The 26,901-nt window shown below is 45.5% G+C and overlaps 3 protein-coding genes across 25 annotated transcripts in view; 2 read left to right on the top strand and 1 right to left on the bottom strand.

The window, feature by feature from the left end:
• The first annotated feature begins 428 nt into the window (after window positions 1–428).
• On the top strand, window positions 429–3,891 carry LOC120834782 (uncharacterized). Its single transcript, XM_040203052.2, has 5 exons — window positions 429–1,071; window positions 1,747–1,902; window positions 2,392–2,678; window positions 3,214–3,347; window positions 3,484–3,891. The coding sequence occupies exons 1-2, from the start codon at window positions 620–622 to the stop codon at window positions 1,793–1,795; spliced, it is 501 nt and encodes a 166-aa protein (XP_040058986.2). The 5' UTR covers window positions 429–619; the 3' UTR covers window positions 1,796–1,902; window positions 2,392–2,678; window positions 3,214–3,347; window positions 3,484–3,891.
• A 268-nt stretch (window positions 3,892–4,159) lies between these two features.
• dennd6a (DENN/MADD domain containing 6A) lies at window positions 4,160–12,043 on the bottom strand. The gene is made up of 19 exons (XM_078092727.1): window positions 11,568–12,043; window positions 10,782–10,820; window positions 10,488–10,530; window positions 10,022–10,134; window positions 9,855–9,935; window positions 9,501–9,606; window positions 9,133–9,212; window positions 8,962–9,021; window positions 8,826–8,881; window positions 8,319–8,441; window positions 8,109–8,204; window positions 7,877–7,971; window positions 7,646–7,711; window positions 7,487–7,551; window positions 7,277–7,366; window positions 6,989–7,152; window positions 6,762–6,864; window positions 6,326–6,400; window positions 4,160–5,933 (listed from the first exon to the last, which is right to left on the bottom strand). Exons 1-19 carry the CDS (start codon window positions 11,796–11,798, stop codon window positions 5,802–5,804), a joined length of 1,818 nt encoding a protein of 605 aa, XP_077948853.1. The 5' UTR covers window positions 11,799–12,043; the 3' UTR covers window positions 4,160–5,801.
• A 2,045-nt stretch (window positions 12,044–14,088) lies between these two features.
• Window positions 14,089–26,901, top strand: part of slmapa (sarcolemma associated protein a) — a 33,061-nt gene continuing 20,248 nt past the window's right edge. For 13 of the 23 annotated variants that reach the window (XM_040203033.2, XM_078092713.1, XM_078092714.1 and 10 more), the window contains exons 1-4: window positions 14,196–14,664; window positions 15,554–15,980; window positions 25,483–25,630; window positions 26,146–26,218. In XM_040203033.2, the coding sequence (XP_040058967.1) occupies window positions 15,783–15,980; window positions 25,483–25,630; window positions 26,146–26,218 (419 nt within the window). In that variant the 5' untranslated portion in view covers window positions 14,196–14,664; window positions 15,554–15,782. Of the gene's footprint in view, window positions 15,981–20,756; window positions 20,868–22,870; window positions 22,980–25,482; window positions 25,631–26,145; window positions 26,219–26,901 lie in introns of those variants that run through there. The other 10 variants (XM_078092719.1, XM_078092715.1, XM_078092716.1 and 7 more) reach the window with 6 other exon arrangements.

Raw genomic sequence — 26,901 nt, 5'->3', positions numbered from 1 at the left:
TCATTCAACTCTGCTACATACACGGAGAAGCTCAGAGGGCGACGGGTGAAATCCCTAAAATCCATTCAATGTGATTCTATAGCAGGTCTAAAGCAGCCACGAGCAAGTCCTGAGACATGTCTTCTTGTATGTCACCTTACTGTGCAAAAATACAATAGAATTGCATTTAAAAAATAAGTAATGTCAAATGTATAAAACTCGTGAATAAAAAGTCACACGTGTGGAAAAAAGAGTACGTGAAAGTGTTTATGTCATTGTGGGACTAGCGTGAATTGAACTGAAACCCTTGCATTTTTACACAAAATACACAAATAAGTCCTTATTTGTGTATTTTATGGAGATAATTTCAACAACAAGGGATTCAAAGTTCTTCACGTAGAGACATAAAGCCAATAAAGAGGAACACGCAGCAAGTTTTCATTTGAAGCCGCAGAAACAAAACTTGTCGCAGCAGGAAGTAAAATTGTTTCAGAGGGACGAGACCAGGACACGAACACGCAGAGACACCGCAGAGACACCGGACGAGCATGAAGACCAAGACGATGAGGCTCCTGTTGCTCTCCTTCGTCTGTGTGATAGCGGTGATGTCCGCTGTCACACTACAACGGCCAACAACGGCATGGACACCAAAGACACGACCAACAACGGCATGGACACCAAAGACACAGACAACAACGGCATGGACACCAAAGACACGGACAACAACGGCATGGACACCAAAGACACGGCCAACAACGGCATGGACACCAAAGACACGGACAACAACGGCATGGACACCAAAGACACGGCCAACAACGGCATGGACACCAAAGACACGGACAACAACGGCATGGACACCAAAGACACGACCAACAACGGCATGGACACCAAAGACACGGACAACAACGGCATGGACACCAAAGACACGGACAACAACGGCATGGACACCAAAGACACGGCCAACAACGGCATGGACACCAAAGACACGGACAACAACGGCATGGACACCAAAGACACGGCCAACAACGGCATGGACACCAAAGACACGGACAACAACGGCATGGACACCAAAGACACGGACAACAACCACAGGTACGAACGCGCGCACACGCAGCTTCGTTTTCCTGACTTTTGGGGATTTTTATTGGCATTCATCTCCTGGCGAGCAAAGTAACACTAACCTCAAATCAAGCTTCTGCCTGCAAGCTACTCAGGGTGTGTGTGTGTGTAGGTTAGTGCGTGTGTGTGTGTGCACGTGTATGTATGTGTGTGTGTGTTGATAAAGATCAGCACTGTAGTTCTCCATCTGGGTGAGATGAAGCAATGATTCTATTGTTATTATTATTCTATTATTCCTATTCTTATTATATTTATTAAATGTATTATATGACACCAGCAACTCTACAGTGTTTAATCACCTGTAAATAAGAACCGCTGGGTTTTTATTTTGAATAGAAAAGCAGTTTGTATCTATTCAGTGACCTGGATGCTTCCTGGACCTTCATATAACACAATGCCTTAATAATGTCATTAATATTTAGTGTTTTCACCTTAGAAATACATTGTGTGTGGACTAAAGTATGATGCTGATGGAGAAATGCATTCAAAATATATGCAGACAGCAGTGAGACGGCACAAACCCCCCAAAACATCTGCAATAAAAGGAACTTGGCAAAACGTATTCTTTAATGAATTAGTGACGCGTATTAAAAGGCGTGAAAAGGAGCTTGAATGGAATCCTGCTCTTTGTGTTGTTTCTTCCTGTAGAATCACCTGGACTCAACCTGAACGGAAAGATGTTGACTTTGTCCAATGATGGAGGAGCATTCTTCTATCGGCCGTATTATCATCCCCCGAGCTCCACCACCGCCCGACCGTACTACACCACCTCCAGGCCCTGGACCACGGCCCCGGCGACCGGAGGTGAGCTCGCTCACAAAGCTCATCATCAAACGCAAACTTTCCGGTTTCCGCTAAAGTTACGGAAAGTTCCCAGAAAGTTTCCATGGGAATTTGGAAGGGAAAAAAAAAACCGCGGCAAAGTTTTTTCCGCAAAAAATCTATGCAGTGGGAGACGGGCTACTGCAGGTGGAGGTACTGTATTCCAAAACTCCACCTGTAAGATCGCTGTCTTTCTACCTTGATGCCTCATCAGTCAGGTGTCTGACTCTATTTTTACGGGTGAAGGTATCTAAAAAATTCGGTCTTTTAAGATAGTTGCGTGGACGATAACGTGTGCCGTTTGTGCGCTGAAACATTTCCAGTTTATTCTTGTTAATTCACGTATATTCCCGTTAATTCCCGTGGAAAGTTTCCAACTTTGAACATTCCCGGGATTTGCAACCCTAATAAGCACAGTTTGTTTCACATACCTGAATGATTGGATGAACTCTGACCATGTGACTCCTGCAGGTGTGTCCGTGTGTCTGCGCTACCTGTCCGATGACACCCCCTCTACGCTCTTCACTCTGAGTCCTTCCAGAAGTCCTCTGACCTTTTCAGTCAATAGTCAGTGGTATGTGCTGGAGTTTTCAAGATATGGTTACAGGCAACTGCGCTTCCGACCTAATCTCCGGTTCTGGCCGAACGCCGCCCCGGACATCTGGACCAGAGTCTGCCTCACCGTGGACTCCGGGAGGAAAGTGGCCCAGGTGTTCAGTGGCTCCAACATCAGCACCAGGAAGATGCTGCCTGCAGGGGTGAGAACAAAGAGGCTTCTTCTGCCCGACGAGGATCTCCGACAGCCAATCACTGCTCACGATTCCCGCCAGCAGAGCCAGAGTCCTTCTGTCCTCTCTTGATCTGTTTTGGCCCAAAGACGGGAATATCAGAATAATATCATGTGCTTGCGCTTCCATAATTTATTTATTACTATTACAGTTTCTGTTTTAAAGTGTGCATGAGGCTGATCTACACAGGATTCACAAAAGCGTTTGCATGTATTACAAATAGAATACGATAAGTTCTCACTGCAAAAAAAAACACATAATCACTTTGTCTCAGCAAAAAATATATAAAACCAAGGATGACGATAATAAAACGGGAAAATCTCTGTTTCATCCATAACGATCCTGTCATATCCCAACAAAACTTAAACATACAGAAGCACAAAGAGAGAAACCAACTTTTGGATTTTGTCCGCAGCCATCTTTATTGTGTGTGTGTGTGTGTGTGTGTGTGTGTGTGTGTGTGTGTGTGTGTGTGTGTGTGTGTGTGTGCGTGCGTGCGTTTCAGGTTAACTATGTCTGGTCAGGTGAGCCTGTGATGGACTTTCCAGGTTTTGATGGTCAGTTGACAGACGTCCAGGTTTGGGATTATCCTCTCAGCTACAAAGAAGTCTTCAACTACATGATGGGCGGCGTCTACATGTAAGTGTGTGTGTGTCGCCATGGAAACGCATATTCAATGTGTCGTTTTAGCTCGCTAACTCCCGGCAGCTAACTGGCCGGCTAACACGTTTCATTCATGAGCTTGTCATGATTTCACCCTCTGATATTTCTTCAGGCCCTACCGAGGCTCCGCCCTCTCCTGGTCCGACATCAGCTACTCCCCCAGAGGACGCATCCTATTGGAGGACAACTATGAGTTGCAGGGGAGGAAGCCAATCGCCAGGGGCGGGCTTCGCAAACATCGAGGAAAGGAGGGGAGGAAGGCCGGGAGGTTTTCCAACGCGGGGGAGAGGGAGAGAGAACCGCTTTAATGAAACACACGTGCACGAGGAGCTAATAATGAAGAATTTCTATTAATCACCACTACTAATCATAAATCACCTATCGAAGCGATGGCATTATTATGAAGAAGTCGCTCATTAATGCACCAAAATGATGATTCTTTAATTCCACTGAATTTCTCCTTTAACGTGTATTCACTTCCTCATTTGATCGTAAAACAATAAAGAGACGACTGACGCGTTTTGGTTGCTGCTTGTACATTTCATGTAAGACTCTCGATACGATGGAGACCGTTACAGCACTTTGAACACAGCCGTTGTCATACAACCATATATCATAACCCACTAAACCCGCCAGACCCCCCTGGTGCCGTCAAGGAAATACACTTACAACTAAACTTTGTTTATTATCAAATCTAAACGAACGTATACTCTGATACCCAATAGCAGTATTTATACACTTCTTCCAGCACTGCTGTCTGTGCAGAAAGAGAACACAAATAATTCAGGTTTCTCTCATTTCACAGGTTTTTAATTTACTTTCAACGTTCCTTAGATGACATCAGCTGAACCTTTTCATCATACTTGATGCTTTTGTTAAATTGTCCGCTACCACAGTTTGGGAGTAAGGATCCTTAATTACATTGTTATTGCCTTTATCAACTAACAGCAAATTCAAAGCGTCAACTGGTCTCAACAACATTGCAATATTTCTAAGAGGTAAATAATCATTTTATATGGAGTTGTTATTCATATCTCTGTATCTAGTAAGACATAAGTCACAGTAGCAAAATCATTATTGTACATCATCATGTCTGACTTCACTCCTTCATGTACAAAAATCCGATCCCCATTAAAAAAAATGTAAAATCGTTAAAATAAGTTGTTTTACAAATTTAAAACTTGGTTGCCTGCGACAACCAGATGTCAGAGGTTTTTCCAAACAACGCACATTTCAGTTACGTTGCTTTACAATTATTACAATACGCATTTATACAAGATGTGTTGCATGAAACAGAGAAACACACAATCCATACGTCTGAGGAGACCAATTAACTTCTGCTTTGTGTCATCACAAACTACTAAGTTATTGTCATTTAAACCCTGAACAACTGAAATAAATTAAACGATCTCTTATTGCTTTAATTATTCATGGTTTTATTCGTTTTTTTACATTCTTAATTAATTGACTTTCAAATTATTTGGACTGTTTTGCTTAATTAGAATTTTGTTTTTAAAAAGGACACGATTCTGACAATGTCGCTCAACGGCTTCGAGGACACTGAAATCGGGTCCTCCGCTCGGACAGTTTGGACTTTCTCCTTATTTCAATGTTTCGTTGGAGGACATCTTTCCCTCACGCCGTTACGATGGGCTGCACGGAGGTCTCGTGTCATGAGTACAGCGATGTGATTGGCTGAGGAGCTGTCACACCATGACAGTTGTTACAGGGCCGCTGGTGCTTGATGCGGTGTGTGTTTCTATGCATTAGTTACATTTATCATAAAGCACTGCTTGGCTCTGCTCGGCTCAGTGTGTTTGCATAAAGACGTGTGTGTGTGTGTGTGTGTGTGTGTGTGTTTCAAGGGCACAATGGTCCAGTTAATGATGAAGTGCACTTCTTTTAAAAATAACCATCAAAAAAACCCTCAAGTCAATTCCACCAAATTGCAGCAGTCCATCGCCAAAGAAACAAAAAACATGTAAAAGAGGTCAAAAGGAAAAAATATTGAAGGTCAAAGGTCAGCCCGAGCTTCCCGTGTTGACGAATCCTTCTGCCACACAAAGGCCCAGACGAAGCTCTTCTACAGGAGCTGCATGTCGAAAGAGCAAAGCTGGGACGAACCAAGCGCTCCTCTCCTTTCTTCAGGACTAAAAAAAAAACCTCCTCCTGGGGAGTAAGAGGAGTTTCAACGCTATCGAAGAGTGACGCGTCCGCTCGGAGCTGCTACAGTCGTTGTTTCAGTCAGAAATGGATGAATATTTTGGGGAAAAGGAAATGCGTTGTGTGCTTTCCATGTCAGGCCGGAGGAGGTCCTCCAACCGGGGTCCAGCCTGAGTAACTGGGAGGAGACCCACTACCCCCCGAACTTTAGAACAAGCTCAGACTGGGGTAAGAGTAGCAGACCGGGTGGGACTAGAAGGTTAAAGGTCAGGGAGTGGAGGGCTTGTGGAGGATGCCCTGCAGGTCCTCCGGTAAGGCCAGGATCACGGCCTCGATGTGGGCCCTCAGTTTGACCACAGTCCCCGGACGCACCGGCAGCTGCTCCCTCTCCGCCTGGGCCTGCAAACCCGACAGATATCAACTCTTCTACCTCAGATATCAACTCCTCTACCTCAGATATCAACTCTTCTACCTCAGATATCAACTCTTCTACCTCAGATATCAACTCTTCTACCTCAGATATCAACTCTTCTACCTCAGATATCAACTCTTCTATAGACTCTTCTAAGCAGTTTAAGAAGTAGTAGCATATCAGTACTATATTAAATTCTGTGTATCATGAGTGATTAAATACTATAGTAATACTAGTTACTAGACTTTGCTTACTAGTACAGTATAAGTTCTAGTACCAGTACAGGTTTACTAGTAGCAGCAGTTGTAGGAGCTGCTACAGTTTAACAAGGTAGTAAAATGTGAATCAACTTTTATTATGATGAAAAACGTGTTTGTACCAGTTTATCTTTCAGCTTCAGAACCAGGTCGACCGTCTCCACCTCCGAGTGCTGCCGGACTCGCTCCTGCAGGTCCTACAGAGACGGGAGGAGATGGTGGATGAAGACTAGCACCTCGTCCACGTCATGGTTTCCACTGTCAGGTTACACTGCACATTCTCTTTGACACTTGGGCTTCTATGAGTGAGTGATCTGTGGAATCAATTTTCTAGTCTGTTGTGCGTCTCCAAAGTTAATACCTCCTAAAAACAAGATTTGTGGATGTTCAGTTGTTACAAATAAAATTACCCTCATCATTATTTTGCATCTGTAATTCACACATGACGCCCGTCAAAGGCGATTATTACTTTTAAACAGAACCCACAGCATCCAGAGGTACGAGTACATCAACTACTGAAAACAGTCTTCTTCTAGACGTTTCATCTTCCCTCCTCACCTCCTCACACAGCGCCTCCAGGTGCAGAGCCTCCAGCTTCTGGGTCATCTCCCTCCTCCTGTTGCGGAACCAGCCGTCAAAGTTGGCGGACTTGAGGAAATGCCTTTGGGACGCGGAGGGGAGCAGAAACACAGAGACGAGGAGGAGCGTCAACGTGTCGCTCAGCTTCTTCACACCGGGAGACAAACACAGCAGCCGCTCTCTTCTGCTTCCCTCCAGTGGCTCACCTGTACAGTCCGATCCAGTCCCCCTTCAGCCTGGACGTGAGCTGAGGTCCGGCCTTCTCCAGCGTCTTCATGAAGTCCTGCTGGAGGAACGGTCGCAGCTGGGGAGGACTCTTCCAGGGACTGATGGACTTCTGCAGAGGCATCAGACTGGCCACGTAGCGCTCCTGAAACACACACACACACACACACACACACACACACACACACACACACACACACACACACACATCCCTTAAGAATCAGTAACATACATGTAAAAAGAACTAGATAGAAATCATCCGTTCATACCAGCGGAATCATGAAGCTCTGCGTCAGTTCTAGAAAGTAGCGTCGAAGAATTGCATTCTGGGCTGCTGAGGGTCTCTTCTGTTGGACGCCCTGGAAAACAGACAAATTCAATATAAATTTGTCTATATACACACACACACACAATAACTACAACAACTCCATTATCAAACTGCTCTGATAGATAATCAATAAAACAAATCCGGTTCTTACCTTTTGAAGCTGTTTGAGGATTTCTTCGTCTTTGTTGAGATACGCCTTGTAGGCCGTGTACACACCTGCACGCACACAGATCAACAAACAGTCAACGGGAGGAGGATCTGCAGCCTCAGCAGGAGCCTCGCAGGGAGGAAGTCGACGTGAGGCCTTTACCGGGTTTAGAGTCCAGAGTTTTGAGGTTTTTCAGTTTCTTGACTTTCATCTGCTTGGCCATTTCTCCTGAGAGGAGCAGACGGAAGGAAAGGGGAAAGGTCAAAAAGGGGTTTTAAAGAGTTTAAATTAAGAGAAAAAGTGAATTTTCTACACACACACACACACACACACACACACACACACACACACAAAGGGACACTTTCCTCAACAACGTCCCTCCCGATCACCCACCTGCTTGCTTCATGTCTCCGATGCGGATGATGTGCGGCCAGTGCTGCAGCGTTTTAGCAAAGAACGGATTGGTCACTCCCAGAATGACCGACGGCCTGAAGGAGCAGAGAGAACCGACTTTGAATGGGGAAAAACAAACTAATGTACGAGAATACGTAGAAATATTTCAAAAAGGTGGGAATTGTTGCCGGCGATTTGCTCGAGGGCAACGCGGCAGCTTGTCTTTACTCACGGAGCCTGAGTCCTGGTGGTGTACTCCTTGAACTCGCTGTCGTGGATGGTGAAGTACGGCCGGAAGTCACTGCAGTATCGCAGGGGGGAGATACAGCTGCCCGGAGAGGGAGAGAGAAAGAGGGGGAGAGATTCAGCCTCCTGTGAGCAGAGAGCTCCATCGAAATTGGAGACTTAAAGACACATATTCCCCTAACCGCCTCCCACCCACCTGACCAACGCCAGCACAGTATCCGACGACTCTGCTGGCGAGGGCGCCATGACGACCAGCGCCTCCCCCAGCAACACCAGCTCCCACAGCATCTGGATGTGGAAGAAGACGGGGTAGAAACACCTGGAGGGAGGGAGGGAGCGACGTTCAGAGCGGATCTGTTCTCCTGACAGCCAGAAAGCGCTATGGGGACTTTGTTTTCATCGATACGCTTCACTTCCTTTACCACAACTCATCTTCTCTGGTTGATATTCACGAACGCCTTAAAGATGCCCTGAAACATTCCTGCAAAAGGTACTGACAGGCTACTTGAACTTTGACCCTCAGAACAGTCGGAGGAGCGCGCTGGCTCCGCACGTTGTAAAATGCAACAGGATGCCTGAGAACATCCTGGTATTTTTGGCAAACTTCGGCGTGAAGGGTAGTGGACAGAAGTCCTGCAGTACCGCCCTCGGACAGCAGGGGGTGGCAGACCCCCGGGGATGGAAAAACACCTGCAGGGCTCACCTGAAGAGGTCCACTTCGTGGATGGTCGGGAGCACGATGGACACCTGACTGTCACTCTGGAACGCAGAGAGGCCCTTCGCGTATGAATACATATCTTATGTGGCGTGATATTAACGCGCTCTGTGCGTGTGGTCACCTGCGCCGACTGGACCAGCTGGGAGGTTCCTGGTTTGTCGTAGCAGGTCGGGATGCGGATCTGGTTCAACACAGTCGCACACGTTTCAACACTCAGAACACCCGAGCCTTGAATCTGTAGGGCGCTGCGTTGGCAGTCACAGAGAAACGCTGCGTGTGTGTGCGTGTTTACCTTGATGACCACGCCCATAATGGGGAGCGTGAGAATCCGTCCAGGGTGGGGTGCCGGCCAACGGTCTATGTCATTACAAGCTGTCAATCAAACGCAGAAATAACAGCAATCGGAGTCAGTTAAGATTAAAACTGTGGCCACGCGGCGCTTTAAGAGACAAAGAAATTCAAGTGTATCTCAGTTTATTCGCTGCACTCCGACAGCTGCAGAGACGCACAAACACCAGCTCTCAAAACCGTAGTTACAAAAGGAGTTCACAAGGAGAGAAGACAACACGGGCGGGATTAAATATGAAAACAGACAGACGGGGGAGAGTCAGACAGACAGACAGGTGGACAGACAGACAGGTCATCGAGGTCGTCACTGACCGGCCTCCAGACAGGGTTCCTGCTTCTCGAAGTATTCTGGAGCCATGATCTTCAGCAGCGAGTGGAAGAAGGTCACGTAGGGCCGCTTACTGATGAGGACCAGAGACTACACACAGACACCACGTTCATCATCATCATTCAATTAACCATTTAGTAAATAGAATGGACACGGCTTCTTTTGTTCAAACAATCGGGTTGAAAATGGCTCAGCATTTTTGAAAATTGTTCCTCAATGAATATAAAAAAAATCTTTAGATATAATGAAAATAACAACAATGACATCATTAACAACAACAATACAATCATATACTATTATCTATATTAGTGAAACATGTCTCATGTTGAAGTTCTAACCTTCTGGAAGTATCCTCTCTTCAGGGATTTGTCCCTCACCTGACGGAAGTACACGTAACCATAGTAATGGCCCTGTTCCCTCTGAAACACACACACATCTCAGTTTTATATCACTAAACCAGACAGAGAGAGTGTGTGTGTGTGTGTGTGTGTGTGCGCGCGCGGACCTTCAGACACGGCGGTGCGTCCCGGTCGGTGGTTTCCAGGAAGCAGCCGAGTGACGACTTCCTGTTTGAGCCTTGACGAAAGCGGAAGCAGAACTGGGTGTCGCCAAGGCAACCTGTGAACAGCAGCAGAGTGATGAGCTGCGGTTACCGTGGGAAACACAAAGCCGGGTCATTGTTCATGCATCTGCATCTGTTGTCACGTACGATTCTGCGGATTTGTTTCAAAGTATTTGTTCACGGATTTGAACGTCTGTTCTCCTTGTTTTCGGCTTTAATAACAGATATCGAACGGTTGACGAATAAATCGCTCTTTCCTTCCATTCTTCTGTTTTCACGCAGCAGCTTTAATCCATAGTTGTTTCAGAGTAAATGTAATGAACCAGCCTGGACACACTTTAACGTCTGAGGACACCCAGTGGAGTGAAGAGCAGGATGTTTTTTTAAAAGGCTCAAAACAGGAACTCACCCGAGTTGGAGTCGGGGAAGGAAAGATAGCAGATGCTCGTTTTCTGGAAGAGAGGAGATTTGGTTTATTTTTCGTTGGCTTTATTGTGTTGATTCAGTGATTCTTTCCACCAACACAAAGACACACAGCGGATAGGAAGCTGTAGGAGATCACGGTTTAACCTCCCTGAAAACATTACAAATAAAATTATTTTAATGGGATTTAGTGTGATCTGTTAACCACAAACAGCATGTTAAAAGAAGAAAAAAAATCACAAAATGAAGCATATAAGATCCCAGCGGTCGTGGGACTTACCTCTTTTTCGGACAGTTTGGAATGATGAGGATAAATGACCTGGAAGACAAATGAACGGAGCTCATCAACATGCATCTACAAACTGTGTCCAGCTTGTTGACACCAAATTGCACTTTACCACATTTTGTTATTCAAACTACTAAAAAGTTCTAATGTCTGGTCAGATCTATAACGATTGTTGCGTTAGCTTCCACGCTTATAGCTGATTATTTGCATCTCAAAAACGACTTTAACCGGTCAGTGAATAAAGAGGACAAACTTTATTCAAAACAAGCCATGCAGACTTTGTGTGGCTCAGATCCTCGGAACAAGGGAAAGACCTGCAGGAGACTGAACCCAGATCAGCTGCAACACCTGTGGCAATGCTCGCTTTTCGTTGTGTTGGATTTAACCCCTTCATACCACAGATGCCTTGCTCAACTACCGGGGGACAAGTTCCAGTAACGTTCCTCTGGAGGTAGCAGCCAAGCTGATACTGTTGCTACAGACTAACTGTTGGTACAGGCTAACTCGCTGCTGATAAACTATCGGAATGTAATGAGGTCGATATTCTACAGTTGTAATATTCTTCTACTCTCTCCATCTTCGTGTTTACACACACACACACACACACACGTCAGCAGTGTCAGACCAAAAACAACCACAAACAACCGGGGAACTAAACAAACGGCTTTATCGAGAACTGTACGTTCTCCAGCCCAGGAAATAGCCGCAGCCTTTAATAACTGCTAACTTAAGCATTTTCTTTTAGCTGCCCCCCCCCGATCCGGGATCGTTCGGCCTCACCTCCACCGCCTGCCCCAGCTCCAGGTCGAAGCCGACCACGCAGATGCAATGCAGCCAGGTGGAGAAGCGGTCCCAGGGCAGCAGGAGCGCCTCCTCCGGCTCGTCCTCGCCGCCGGTCCCGGGGGGGAGGGTTATCTCCTCGGCCGGGGAGATGCTGCTGGCGTCCTGGTCGTCCAGATCCTCCGGCTCTTCGACCTGCTCCCCGAGCTCCTCCGGGCCTCGTAGAGCCATGGCAGCGGCCACGACGCGCGCGCACGGAAGGCTCCGGAGAATGTTAACGCTTATTTTATTTTCGTCTTCCAAAAGAAGTTGACTGGTATTTCGAGTCCGTCGCTCGGGTGACAATAACAGACGGCGAGCGGAGCTACAGAAAGTAGCTAGCACTTAGCAGGGGAGCGTACGTACGTATGACGTAGAGATGAACGTCATCACGTAATGTCGTCCCTGGCATTGGGTTGTGTTCAAATCCACTCGGGGTAGCCTGAGTCAAAGTTATGAGACGTTCAATGTTCTACGTTTATAGTCAGAATTGTTTTATAATAAATACAAATTGTGGATTTCTGAATCATAATAACGTTTGTTATAGCCACACAAGGACATATCTAGAGGTAAATTCAAAAGACAAAATAAAAATAGTGTAAAAATTATTGTACAATAATTGTACTCGTTGTCAACTGTAAAAAAAAGATATTAATGGGAAAATAAAATACAACTAGACATACAAATATAATTTAAGCACATATCAAACAAAATTAAAAATATGTGGAGAAATTATCCATATTATTTTAACAATAATGAAACATTAAAACAATATCTCATAACCATGACATAAAAAGACAACAATATAACACAACATCTCATCGCTATTATCCCTTTTAGGTCCAAAGAGTTTCAAGTTAAACTGAATTATATCATTAAACAACCGGAAAGAGACCATAAAAAACACAAAAACATAAAACAGACCACTGCATTTGTAAATATGTGTGATAATGGAGTTTATCTGTCTGTGAGTTGCCTGTTACCAACAAACTGCTTCCTGTCTAATCGGATGCTGTGAAAGAGGCTGAACACAGTGGGATGCCGTTAAATCTCACATCATAGTCGGGCTGTTGGTGCGCTGACAGCTGGTCCTCTCTCTCTGCAGGAGGGCTGGGCATGGCTGCAGGGACAATAGGACCAGGGTCAAGACCAGGACCAGGACCAGGACCTGCAGGTTACAGCGAAACTGCAACTGCACAGTCCGAATGGTCAAACATTACACCACTGGTTGAGCTTCCGTGTCGGTATTCATGGCTCAGCCCTTGGCTTGTTCTTCACTCTGGCATATTTGGAATCAGGCTGATCCCAAAGTGAAGCCTGCAATGACCCCTCCAGCCACCACTACTATGTGTACTATGGCAACCATCTGGATCTCTAAACTACTCTTGTATTAAACCACTTCAATATGAGTGTGAATTGTTTCAAATGCAACCGTCATCAATAAATTCAACGAATGATTATTATTTTATTCTCGCCACAAAAGGTCTCATTAATTGATTTATATTCTTATTTTTCCAACATATTTGAGAAGCAGAATGTCTCTCTTATACAGGAAACTCACTTTATAAACATTGCTTATCTGTGCATAACAACGTTTGAGAAGAGCTTGTTTAGATGCACAAAACTAGAAATATCAACGATTAATTATTGTTTTCATCTCTTGTTCACAGTGAATGGATTGAAGCAAAATAAGCAGCAAAGAGATGCTTTTTTTAATCCTCCAATACTTAAACGTCTTACGGTCTCATCCAGCATTGATTTGGTCTCAGCTGTCGGTGGGGATGTTTCCGGAGCCGTGGGCAGAACTTGATCTCCACACACAACCCCCCACCCAGCCCTGCTGCCCCAGGTTGTAAAGCAATACACATGAATAAAACTCTGAAATGCTCTCATTTGTTGTTCTGAGTAATATTACAAATATGAAAACGTACTGCAAAATAACGACAGGTAACAACAGGCGCACTTCTTGTGTTTTCCTAAAGCAACAGGGAAGTTCCAAAGTAATAATAAAAACTTTCAATTGGGAAAAACTCAAAAATACGTTTTCGTTTTTGACTTCGTAAAAAGGCCGTGTGTTATTGCCATCTAGTGACCAGTCACGGTGCATCTGTGTCATGTTATAAATTGAGTTATTACTTATAATATTACTTATTTTTCATTCAGACGTGGCTTCCATTTAGACTTGTACCATCACAATTAAAATACCATACTTTCCAAGATACTTTGTTGTATGCATTTACAAAGCCTGGAATATTAACTATTAACCTAAAATGTTTACAAATAATCTAAATAAACAAGTCAAAGCAGGTTCAATCTGATTACTCGTTCATGGTCGTGTGTAATGTGTGTGAGTGTATTCATTGTAATGTAGTACGGAATTGTTTCGTTTAATATCTTAAGATCTTCACTCAGTAATTCAAATTTCTATGACTCATTAACGTTGAGTATTTTCCTTCATCGTCGCTTCTCGTGCCTTTTTTTCATACCACAAAAGGGCTTTTACTATATCAATCGAAACCAAACGGCGCCAGACATGTTAACGCTTATGACTGATTTATTTATCATTTTTTTACTCTATTTTTTTCGAGTCAACCGATGAAATGAGCTCATCGTTTCGCGGAGTTGATGTAACTCGGTCCCTGAACGCAGCGCGCCTGTCTGCTCTTTAGATACAGTATGGCGGCTCGGACTTGCGGAGGAGGACAACTTCTTATAGATTCCTCCCGGAAAACTGTAGGAAAGCGGCGGCTCTAACTCCCAGCCGGTGTCGGCAAACACGACGGACGACGACCGCGCAACCTCTGGCTTTGTACATAGTATTTGTATCACCCCCGCTGGAAGATAACCGGAGCTTGTGTGATGCAGGAGGACCCGCAGTCAAGAAACTCCCCTGATTTTTCCGCGTCTGCCCCGGACTGTCAGTTAGCCGGCTAGCTGCTCGGTAGCGCACCTCTTCATGCTAACACTCGCTTGCGGGGCTCCGTTGTAGCCAAAAGGCGGGCTAGCTTGCTGCTTTTATTCACTCCAGGAGACAGGGATGGCATTTCGCCTCCATCCGGTAAGCCAACTGGTTGAGACGGGTGGGGGAAAAACATTTGGGCACCTGCTTAATAAGTTTTGTCGGCATTCATTAGCCTAGCCTAGCTTACTGGTTCAACGCCAGAAAACGTTGGCATAGAGTTAGCGCTCTGCCCGTCCGCTAGCGAGCTAGCCAATTAGCATTTCAGTTGCACAAGAAGACCTGCTAATCCCTCGTTCAGCCCGGTTAAGTGGTTCTGTCGCTTTTGCGCTAACGTTATCACATTTCAGACGAGTAGTGGACACTGAACAGCTTTGGTTGGCCTCATTTATCGTACATGTTAAACAACTGTTTTTTATTTTGCTCGGCGTTGACTCTCTAGGTGTCGTTAGCGACCTTACAGGTGTTCTGTAGAGGGAGTGGTGAGGCTAAGTAGCTAGCCACGGTACCGGGGCGACAGCGTCACTTCGGATTATGGCTGTAAATGACGAGTAGATTACAGACGACGCGTTGCTAACGTGTTGTCACCCTGCGGTGTGTGTGTGCCCGTTGTTAGCTTGCTGCGAGACGAGACTTAAACACGGCGAGAAAGCGCGCATTAATATTCTTAACTGCCACCGATGAACGTTGGGCGGCTCGTTTATTCTGACTCGCAACGCATCCGATTAGAAGTCACAGTGGTGTGAGCTCCTGGACATAACGTTAAACATGCTGGAATAGTTTGATGGACGTGGGAGGCTGTTTTGCAGGCTGTCAGTGCTATACTCAGTCATGTCCTGGACACATGTCCCCCTGCTCCGTGCATAGTGTCTGCTGTCCCATATATCAGTGTCGTTATGTAGTGTTGGGGCACAGTCAGTGAGGGGAATGTCTTGTCTTTTTTCTACCTGTTGGTTTGTTTTTTTATTTTGATTTGTTTCAAACACAGGAGAGTCTTGTTGAATCGAGGTGGGAAAGCGGTGCAGCCCAGGCTGTGCACAGTGGACCATGTTTATTAGTTAGTGCCTAGGAACTTAGAGGACTGACAGCTCTGCCTACACGCAGGCCACAGATATTCTACTTCATTCATTGGGGATTTGCAACAGAAGACTGCCACTCTGGATCAAGAAAACCTGCCCCTCGTGTCCGGCTGGAGTAGCACCCTTAAGCCAAAGTCAATGCCTTCGGCGCTGGCCGTGTTCGCCTGCCGACCCAACTCGCACCCATTCCAGGAGCGCCATGTGTACCTGGATGAGCCAGTCAAGATCGGCAGGTCGGTGGCTCGGTGCCGGCCGGCCCAGAACAACGCCACCTTTGACTGCAAGGTGCTGTCCAGGAATCATGCCCTGGTGTGGTTTGACCACAAGACGGGCAAGGTAAGAGACGATGATTGATACTGACCTGACATTTTGTTCACAGCAGTGGCCTTTTTATCAAGCGTTTGAGAGGAATTGAGGGTAAAGCTTTACACATTGATGAAAAGTCATGATTGAAGAGTCATGAGACATTTTTTCCACGAGTCTCAAGTAGGAACGCCTCTATGATAAAGCGATTTAAATTTCCAGTGACTCTGCCACACATGTACTGTTTTACATCTTAACGCTCCGAAGCAAAGACCTTTTCCAGAGTATGAACAGTTTGTTTAAAGCTGTGATCACATCAAGCACGTTTGAAAGCAAACATCAATCTCTGCAGCGTTTTCCTCGGTAAGCCTGTCCAACACTGAACTTAGAGGGTAATGCATCGTTTAAGAAAGGAAGGCATCTCAAAACTCAACGGATGATGGGTAGGATGACATATTCTGGTCCTTATGCAAGGAAAGCTGAAATAAAGTGGATCGCTTCTGGATTCGTGTTCCACCAACTTGAAAAGTATTTACTTCAAACAGTCTTGCCAATTGTTCAATTGATAAGCTACGCGTGAGATTTGAATGTAAGCCATTTGCAACCAAATACATTTTTACAGATTTTAAAGTACATGAAAAGTTTGTTGGGTAACTTTTTTCTTTCAGTCTTTCTAGTAGACGGATGGACAGGGTAGAAATGGGGGGCAATAGAGACATTGGTACAGCATGCAATGAAAGAGCCGATGCTGGAGTAGAAGTACTAGCGTTGTGTAGCGTGCGCTGTCACCACTCGGCTAATTAAGTGCCCCAAGAGCAAACCAAAATCTCACCCTAATCCTCCTCATTCCTGTTGGATTGTGATTGTTGGCTCATTAGCTTGACCGGGGGTCGGGGGGCAGTTACACTTGGTTTTAAACACAAACTAAATGCAGATATCTACTCAGGAATGTCCTCAGTTCAGGACTAACAAGTCGTACTGTTGTTTCTTTGTAAATCCACAGGACTACGGTCCGAATCAGATCTGTGCGTTGTAGCATCGGTCCTCGTGTAACTTTCTCTGTGGAACAGGTTGAACAGGCTGAGACAACTATGGGATTAACCAGCTATGTGGCATGCCTTGAAATACCCTGCGTGTGTGTGTGCACACACAGCGTAAGCTATTTATAATGACATCAGTAGCGTCATCCTTTCCTCGCTTAGGTGATATAAGCACACGCGCATATATTGACAAGCTCTAATATATTGGTAGAAGTAGAAGTAGATAAATTAGTTTTTTTTTTCTTGTCACCAAAGGTTATTTATGGCTCAGATAAAGGCTGAGCCGGTACTTTAGTTTAATGAGCTCAGAATTGAACTAGTCCGATCATACGAGAAAGATTGTTTACACAAATGAGCCTTGCCGCTAGTAAACGTTTTCCAACTCGTAGCTTTTATACTCTTACTTCTTACTAAGAAACACCTCGTTTGAAGTTCAGACAGGAGGGATGATTTTTTCTTGGATGACACAAGGAAACGCCAACATCAACTGGTTCTGAATATTGCCAAATGTATCACGTCTTTTGGATATGTTTGCCGCTTTTACGGATAAAAAGAGTTATTACCTCTGGCCTTTGTTTTTTTTACACACACACTAACCAACACGTCAAAACCGTAGGTTCCTCTTGTAGAAGCAGCTGTTTTGTTTGTAAGATGAGTCAAAAACCAGCGTAGTTTCACTTTGCTCTGATGGATTGACACCGACTACGGCAAAGGAAGGATGAACTGATTGACAGGAGCACAGCTGGTGGGATGAGCGTCTAAAGGGCTCGAAGAGGAAATACTGAAGTGAGTTCTTTATTTAAGCAGCAGTCATCCTGGGAAAGGCAAATCAAACCCAGCTGCTTGTCTCTGAACCCTGGAGGTCCTGGGACCTCCGTTAGGGAACCACTGTGCAAGAAAATTAAAAGATCCAGCCAATCAGAAAGTCCAGCCACCAGAGGACAGATGAGATGTCAGTTCTGTGTCATTTCACTTCCTGTTTTCTACCTGACTTTTAGAAATAGTCCCCGGATTGTAATATGATGCCAAATGTTTTAGAGCGATTACGGAGCTTTTAAAAACGTAGCTATTGTAAGCTGTTTACGTGTGTGCGTGTGCGTGCGTGCGTGTGGGGCAGATCAATTTAATAGTTCTGGAGGACGTAGTTGTAAAGATGAGTTTGTTTTCTACCGGCAGCTCGGCTCAGAGTTGAAAGGTGAACTAGCCGGCTAGTGAGTGTTGCAGCTCTGCAGGAATCGGTGCTGCGGCTAAATCGGTCCTCTCGTCCTGCTCGTGGCCCACGCGTCTCGTGCGATACCTCGCGCCAGTGTCTGCAGCATCTCTCTGCAGGCCGACGTCAGCTCGGCATTCAGCCGACGATTCAGAGTTCACAAAGTGAAAAGAATGTGGGGGGCGGGGACTGTTCATTCATACTGTAATCAAAGTCTAAGAAGGTCTGTACCTGTCAGCAAGTAGGAACCTGTGAGGAGGGAACATCCCTCCTGCCATTAAAGAAAGAAAGAAAGTCATGTCATTTTGGATTTGTAGTTGTATTTTTTTCGCATTTATGTACAGTTGAGCAGTTGCTGAAACCGACCCTCTGACAATATCAATTTAATTTTCTCTGATGCGAAAGAACTTTGCTTCATCATTTATGTTGACATCATTTCATCAAGATTCAAGCTGAATAGGGAAAAGAGAAGCATGTGTTGCTAATACTAAAAGCATGTTAACGAATGAAATTCAAAGGGCTTTTAGAACGTCAGAATGTGCAGAATGTAAATATTTAATCTGCAATGATCCGTCCCACCTTAAAATTCCTTGTATAGGAGCGACAGGCTGTGTCTTGCACTGCTGTGGTTTTGTAAATGTCACTCGGATATGTGGAAGTTCTCGTTGGCCCTAATATAGTATGGAGTGGCCCGCTAATGGGGGGGTTAGCAGCTGGGACCCGGGGGCCCGGCCACAAAGCTGTAGTTGAATATTCATTTTATGATCTGGAAATGTTTTTATCCGCAAAACAAATTTTCTCTGACAGATTGCCAATTATTTTACAAAAAGCGGCTTGCCAGCAATAATAATCAGGAATATTCGTAACCATCATCACAGCCAACTATGGGCTCATTTTCCAGCTCTGTGTCCTGCTGATTCAAAACACAACATTGGTATCTTTCTACTACTTCTGTCCCACTGCTTATGGCACGTTTATGAAACTACGAAGTCAGATCACAGGCAGCGACAGTCTTCCCGAACTACAGCGTTTATTGGTAATAATTACCAACGTCTGTGTGTATATGACAATTGCAATAACTTGTTGTAGAAAGAAACATGTCACACAAGTCACCTTCATAACGAGGTGGTGTTGACTTAAGTTAAAGTAAATCTACTCAAGGACTCGAACGCAGCCGTCAGACCAGGAGGTCACATCTTTTCCCAGCATCCTGTATCATAGACCCGTGCTCCTGAGGGCTTGTTTGTGCTGGAAATATGATGATGATGTTGCACACACACACACACACACACACACTACTGTAGGCTTCAGGTGAGGCCAGATATTCAGAGTCCAGGATTTGCATCCATTTTCTTTTGTTTTTGCAGCAAATACTTCTAGGAGTCTCAGGACTTTTTGATAGACCCTCGCTGACCAGCGGTCAAACATCTGGCCTCAAGGGGAAGAAACAAGGAGGGTCAATCGGCAGCACAACAAGACGAACAAAGTACACACATGTTATGCAATTTTCAACTGGTGGACTGTTGTCTGGCATCGATGTTCCACGACATGATAATGGCCTCATTCTGTGCAGGAACGCCTGATCAGTAGATCAGTATCTCTATTTATGTCTTTGGGACGAAGGAATAAGACACTGGCAAGAGAAGGAGACGGGCATCGTGCACGCGTGTGTTCAGTGATGGCAACGCTACACTCAGACACTACGGATTATATATTTTTTTCAAACCTAACGTTTATTTATGAATCCATACAGCGTTGATTATCTAATAAATTAAATTATCCAGCTCTGCAATTTGTTGGAAGCAATTGGTATTCAGTCTCTGTGTAGCCGGCGATTAGCTGGCAACCAGTCCAGGTTGAACCCCGTCTTTCGCCCGAAGTTGTCTGGGAAGGACTCCAGCCCCCCCGCGACCCTGTGTGCAGGATAAGCGGTTTGACGATGGATGGATGGAATTATTATTCAACCGTTCTTGTGTTAAGTTGGCTAATGTTCTAAGCATTCTACCTCGGCTGGAAACGAGTTGTTTGTGTTGAAAAAGACGACCCTCTCTACATTTCGAGGATGTCTACTTCTATACACCTGCCTTAACGCTCAACACGCCTCCTGTGCCTCGTTACGGTGGCTGACAGGTGCGTGTATTGATACGATACTATTTGAATTGGACTCTTTTTCTACATAAAAGCTTTTATTCCTTCCAGCAGAAACTATTCTTTCCTCCTTTCACCATTTTCTATGCCGTCACTTCCACCGCTCTCCTTTTATTCTGTCTTTGTCTTATTGACACGAGGAACGTGATGGAAGCGGTTTAGGGGGCCGGCCTGTTGAAGCCTGTTCACTCTTGACATCGTGTGTCTCTTCCACTCCAACCATCACGTGGAGCTCCATTCCTGCTAACTGTGTGAAATCGCTCAGGAGAGATGAACCTGCCCGGCGTGTTCGCGCGTTATCCAGCCGGGAGGCAGTTAAGAACCGGTCGACCGGGATGAACTCAAGCTTTTTCTGCCCGCCGATGATGCAACCCCTCCGCAGCCTTCAGCTTTTCAACACTTCCTCAGACAGGAAGGAGGACGCTGTCGACACAAACGGCCCCCCGGGCTGCCGTCGGACGTCTCCACCAGAACGCTCGGCGCCAAATCCAGCCACGCGGATTATAAGTTTGGCTTCACCGTGTGAGTGGCGGCACGGTGACTTTATCCGGCTCCGCAAAAACGTCTTTGATTCATGAAAACATTTCAGAGTAATGAGACAGGAAGCCTTTGCATCATTTAATAATGTACGATTTTACCTTTTCCATAAAATATGAACACATTTGAATTATCCAGCGTTCAAGGAGCATCTTTCTTTCTCTCTCTCTCTCTCTCTCTCTCTCCCTGTCTAGCTTGTCTCTCACATTTTTTCCCAGATGTTTGTTATCCGGTCTGTGCCCCCCCCCCCTCCCCCTCCCTCTTGTTATTTCAGAAACAGTATTTAATTAACATGTAGGTAAATGGAATTATTGGAGCCACACTCAGTGTCAGCAAGTTTCCAATTGGAAAGGATGTGGACGGGGACGTCCCTGCTTTGAAGAGTCAACATGGAGCTGCTGATCAGAATGCTAAAAATACATCGTTTAGACAGATGGAAGAGAGACGTAGTGTCTCTGTCTCTCTCCCTGCCTCTGCTCAACAATCCTCGTTAATGGAACAGGTTTATCGCTCCCGTCACGACCAGCTTGCCGCCAGCGTGACCGATCATTCTTTTACCAAAACGTGGAGAAAATCTCACTCTCAGCTGTGACCAATCACTTGACAGCCTGCTTTACAAAGGGAGCGGCCTCATACTTCTGCTGTCAGTAATTATTAACGCCACTCTCACGGCTGCTTCTTTGTTTAGCGTTTGACCTTCAGCTCGACTTCCGGGGCTTTGACTCGTGATCTGTTGATCCGTTGTTCTTTGGTCTGTACAGTGATCGGTGACGTAGTTTACTACATTCCTACTTCAGGTGTTCCTCCAGCGGTCTCAGCCATTGCTCTACATTCACAGTATTGCTTAATTCCTGCTCTCATTGTTTGCTTCCTTCTTTTGCTGCATGTTATTTGTAACCACGTCACAATCTAAGCCTAAATATGTGATTCTATTTTTGAAAAACACACTTTTCCAAAAGTGAACTAACTTAACTAATGTAGTTGTGGCTTATATGATGTAATGTCATTATATATTTATATGTACCGGTCAAAGTGGTTCATCGGTGCAGCTGATGGTTTGCGCTGTTTTCAGAGGCAGAGGTCAAATTAACAACCGCTTGGTATTCATTTGGCCGACATTAAAGCGGGAGAGAGAGCAATAAAGGGATGCAGTGTTTCCCAGAGAAATGTTCTATCGGTGGGTGGAAGGATGCAGGAATGTCAATGGTGTCAGAAATCCGTCACGTTAGGAAAACCTCTGATCTGGATTTCTTTCTATAATTCTTTTTGAAAAATCATACGAGCAAACTTAAAAAAAAAAAAAATTATATAGAATTTTTGTTCCCTTTTTGAGGATAATTCAAGTTGTAGTGCTTTTTGTTCCAATCCGTCCTGACATGAAAATACACTGATGTTCTGACAGGACGGGGGGAGAATTGTTACATAATTGTTGGTGGGGATTGAGCTTAATTACTAATGGCTGCAGGATTACTGTGGAGGTGGAATCACAGATGGACACAGACAGACAGACAGACTCTCTGGATAAATTATTTAATTTAATCATCCAACTGTCACATGGAAACGGACCCAAATTTGCCTTATCTGTACACATGCGTCATCCTCTGTCATCGGAACAGGAAGACCCCCCCCTCCCTCCTCTCCCTCCTCACCCTTTAATGACGAGAAAAGAAAGCGAGATCATGAATCATGAATAAATAACGCCCCCTAATAGTCCAGTCAATAAAAAAAAAAAAGACTGTCAAAAGACGATTTGAGTTATTCCGTTGTTTTATAGTTGTAAACAACCGTCACAGTTCACTGACCCACTTCCTGCTTCACCTTTGACCTGCTGTACCGGTTCCGGTCGCTGTGTGTAACCTCTGAACTAACAAACCCCTCGTTCAGTCCCTCGTGCGTTTGAGGCAGCGGTTGGCTGTGCTGAATCACGGTTGCTTCACATCCTCATCGGCCAAACTCTTTTTCGTTTTGGGGAAACCGAAGGGACTTCCTCAACGACGCGTGCGCAGAGGTTTGGGTGTTGTTTTCATTTAGTTGTGATAAAACGACAGCTGTAACCGAGGGAAAGATAGCGAGAGCCTCTCCGGAGCTTAGTGCAAGGTAAAAAAGCTGTTTGTCACGTGCATATGAAACGAAAGGAGGCGAGCGGGTAAAAAGGACGAGGCTCTGGTTTGGACCAGGTGGACGTTCGCAGGGACGACCGTCGCCTGTTAATCAAACACACCAAGTGAGGCTGCTTCAACTGGTTTCCCGCTCCATCGATAAACAAAGGAAGTGCTCTCCGTCTTTTCTAACCTCAACCACAGTGCGGCCATGTTCCAAATGAGAGAATGAGGAGTTTTATTTGTGATTGATTCAGCACGAACATCAGACACCCAACAGGAGACGGACTGTGGAGACGGACGCGCTCTGGTTCACAACGTCGTTACGGCTGTAAATGTCGTCTGACTGAGACAAAACAAATGATTTCCCTAATCTTCAGAGGTCACCATGGCAACGTAGACGACAATGAGCTGAGGGAACCCTCTAACTCTAAGTCGCAGGAATTAAAGGTGGACATGTGGCTGTTGAAAGGACCTTGGCATTGGGGGGGGGGGGGGGGGAGGGGGTTGTACGTTTTTTTTTTTTTTTACCTTGCGTTTCATGTAAATGCCCTTTTTATGGCGGTCAGTCAGCCAAAGTCAGAACTTTTTTTTCGTGTGATCTTTAGCTGGAGCGTCTGCATGGAGCCCCCTGCTGTGCCGACAGCGCGGTCGCATTCAGAGGACTGAGCGGGCGCACAAACCCTCCGTGTTCTCACGGGTCTCTTGGTCAAGATTTATCAGCTGTGTCACGTCACTGAAACGAGCAATCAATTTAATGAATACAGACTGGGGACTAAACGTGCGTGCGTGCGTGCGTGCGTGCGTGCGTGCGTGTGTGTGTGTGTGTGTGTGAGCCATCCATATCTGAGGCGTTTTTGTGACGCATATTGTGTGTGTGTTGTTGCTGGGTGAAAAGCTCTATAGTTAGGTCCCTCCCTGTCTCCAGGTTACCACGGGGGGTTGGTGGGGGGAGAGAAAGTGAATCGGTATCTTTTTGCACACTGCAGCCGGATAAACACCAGTCCAACAGTCGGTCTCGCCATCTTTCATCTCCTTCGTCTTCCTCTTTCAGTCCCTCCTTTCTGTCTTCAGTGTTCAGTCCGTCTCTGTCTCTTTCTGGTAGCTCGGCGTTGGTTTGCGGTCGCATCGGAGAGCTGAACACTCGTGGATCGAGAGACAGGCCTCAGGCATCCAGATCAGATCGCAAACTGTTTGTTTGTAGTGTAACTTATACCTTAATATGTCTGTGTGTCTTCAGGTTTCTGTTTTTGTTCTTGTTGGCTTCTAATCCTGGTGTTGGTCTGTTCATGTGCAGTTGCTTTGCCTGATTTGTGTGTGTGCATAGTTCATTTCTGTGTCTGTGAATATGTAATTGATTTCAGTGTTTATTTTCTGAATATGTGAATGAGCGGGTTGATTCTGGCTGTTGGTGGTTTTCTGATGTTTTTGTTCTTGTGGTTTCAATGTGACTAACGTGTCCATGTGCTTTTAAATGTAAATGTTGCTCTGTTGTCAGTGTTATTGCGTACTTCCTGGTGGTAGAACTACAGTGGAGCCTCTGGATTAAATAGTGAGCTGAACTCACACAGCCCTTTGCTGATGCTGCATTATTATTACTATTATTATAATTATTATGACGGATTATGTCCTTTTATAGTCCTCTTTTTTGTGACCTGTATTTCTAAAACCTCCCCACAGAGAAGCTGTGTTCTCTTTGTCTCACCGTGGGGGAAACACGCCGAGGGGGGGTTGAGAAACGTGTTGTGTGTGTGTGTGTGTGGATATTTTTGTACATCATGTGTCATAAAAGATCAACGTACATGTGTTTGTCGTGCCGTTGGTCCCAGAGTGCCGGTGCTGGTCAGTGAGACTAAAAGGCTCAAAACAACCACAGAGGGACCGCCGTGACATGTGGTCCAGATATCGATGCTGCACAGAGGATGGAGACCTCTCACTTTGATGACCTCCGGTCTTTGCATCAAAACCATAAACGACCAAATCGCTGCAAAACTAAGAACGTTCCCATCACTCGCCGCTGTACTTTGTGTTTGGTGCCCGTCAGCAGCTGAATCAAATACCTGCTAATCATCAACATCATAGCGAAGACCTTCGCTTTAGCTGCTTATTCCAGAACAGGTTGTTATTCCCTCCATTTATATTATGATAGATCAAACCGTGTTCATTTGATTTAACCCCTGAACCTTTCACCATAATATTTGAGCTCATCCAGATACGGCTGTGATTGACCTTTCTAGTAGAGCTCGAATGCGCCATGCAAGTGAACACAACCTCTACCTGCATCAAAATAGGGCATTATTATCACTGGTTATCGTCTCGCTCCTGATAGTGACTTTGTGAGTATTGATTAGTGAAAATAGTATGATCTATTGTTTGAAAATGTGTTGTGAAATGAGCTGCAGCGGAAAGTTGACGGTCATCCTGTCAAATGTTTTTCTCAACATTCCTTCATTGATTTTTAACTAAAAAACCATATTGATTTGTTCGTGTGTGTGTGTCAGTTCTACCTGCAGGACACTAAAAGCAGCAACGGCACCTTCATCAACAGCCAGCGGTTGAGTCGCGGCTCGGAGGAGAGTCCGCCCTGCGAGGTCCTCTCCGGCGACATCATTCAGTTCGGCGTTGACGTCACCGAGAACACGCGCAAAGGTACAAAGACGATATGCAAGCCTTTGTTTGTATGCTGAGATGTGCAGAATGGGGGCGGGGGTTCAGGGACGCGTCTGTTCCTCCTTCCAACCGCCTCGGTGAGTCTGAACCGCTCGCATACGAGCCTGAAATCATTGACTAGCCTTTCAGGCGGCCGGAAGGCGCAGCTTGCTAAGGTCACAGACTGCGTAGAGCAGACATCTGGGTCAGCTCTTCAGCTCCACTAATGATTCATTCCGCATTCCCACTGGGCATCTAACCTCCACCCGTGTGAGACGAGGACTGCGGGTTCATCTGCTGAATCACACTTGATCAGCTCGAATTCCTGCCGTACAGTTTTTTTCGATTCATTTACTTTATACGAACATTAAACCTCGGGTGTGATTTCAAAAATGACTTTTTAACAAACCCATTTCAGTCTTGTCCGATGATGTGATGGCGATGTCGCCTCGGTACTGGTAACCAGTGGTTACGCGCTGTGCATTAACGTGCTGGTTGTGCGTCTGTGTTTCCAGTCACCCATGGCTGCATCGTGTCAACAATCAAACTCTTCCTACCCGATGGGATGGAGGCACGCCGACGGAGCGAGTAAGCATTCATTGGTCTGATACTTTGTGTTGAAGGTTTGATTGCTGGTTTGCACATATTGTGAACGAAAGTGGGTCTTTCAAGAATGCTGTTACTGCTGTCCTTAAAACACACACACACACACACACACACACACACACACACTGTCTTCTGCTTCCATAGTGATGTGATTAGTGTCAGTCTAGTTGTTGATTAGGACAGTCATTTGGCTAACGAGGTTTAGGGGAAATGCTGTGTGCGTGTTCATTTATTTCTTTTTGTGCTCCACCACATATTCTTGCCGGCGGTTCAAACCGTCACCTGATGTTAAACAACACATGCCGAGTGTTTGAGAATGTAGGACAAGTTGTGGTACCACAAAAGTATGCAGACCATCAGCTGACCCAGCGGGGAGCTTCCTACTGTACTCGGGAGTCCCGTGCGTGTGTGTGTGTGTGTGTGTGTGTGTGTGTGTGTGTGTGCGCGCTGTGTATCAGTGTGTGTGATGCTGGTTGGTGGGCGGTGCCATCTGCCGCCTGGCTCCGGCTTTTAGTCTGGAAAACACGGACAAGCACGCTGGTAACCACGTATTGGTAGTGCCCAAATATTTAGGAAAAAACTGTTTTTATTTTTTGAATTTCTAGACTTCTAGACTGAGTGATTGCAACAGACTTGCCTTCCCTTCTAAATATTACATTTTTGTA

The sequence above is a fragment of the Gasterosteus aculeatus genome, chromosome 17, assembly GCF_964276395.1.
Source record: "Gasterosteus aculeatus chromosome 17, fGasAcu3.hap1.1, whole genome shotgun sequence".
Taxonomy (NCBI): Eukaryota; Metazoa; Chordata; class Actinopteri; order Perciformes; family Gasterosteidae; genus Gasterosteus; species Gasterosteus aculeatus.
Note: the sequence above shows the minus strand (reverse complement) of the source record. Positions and strands in the feature narration are given on the sequence as shown.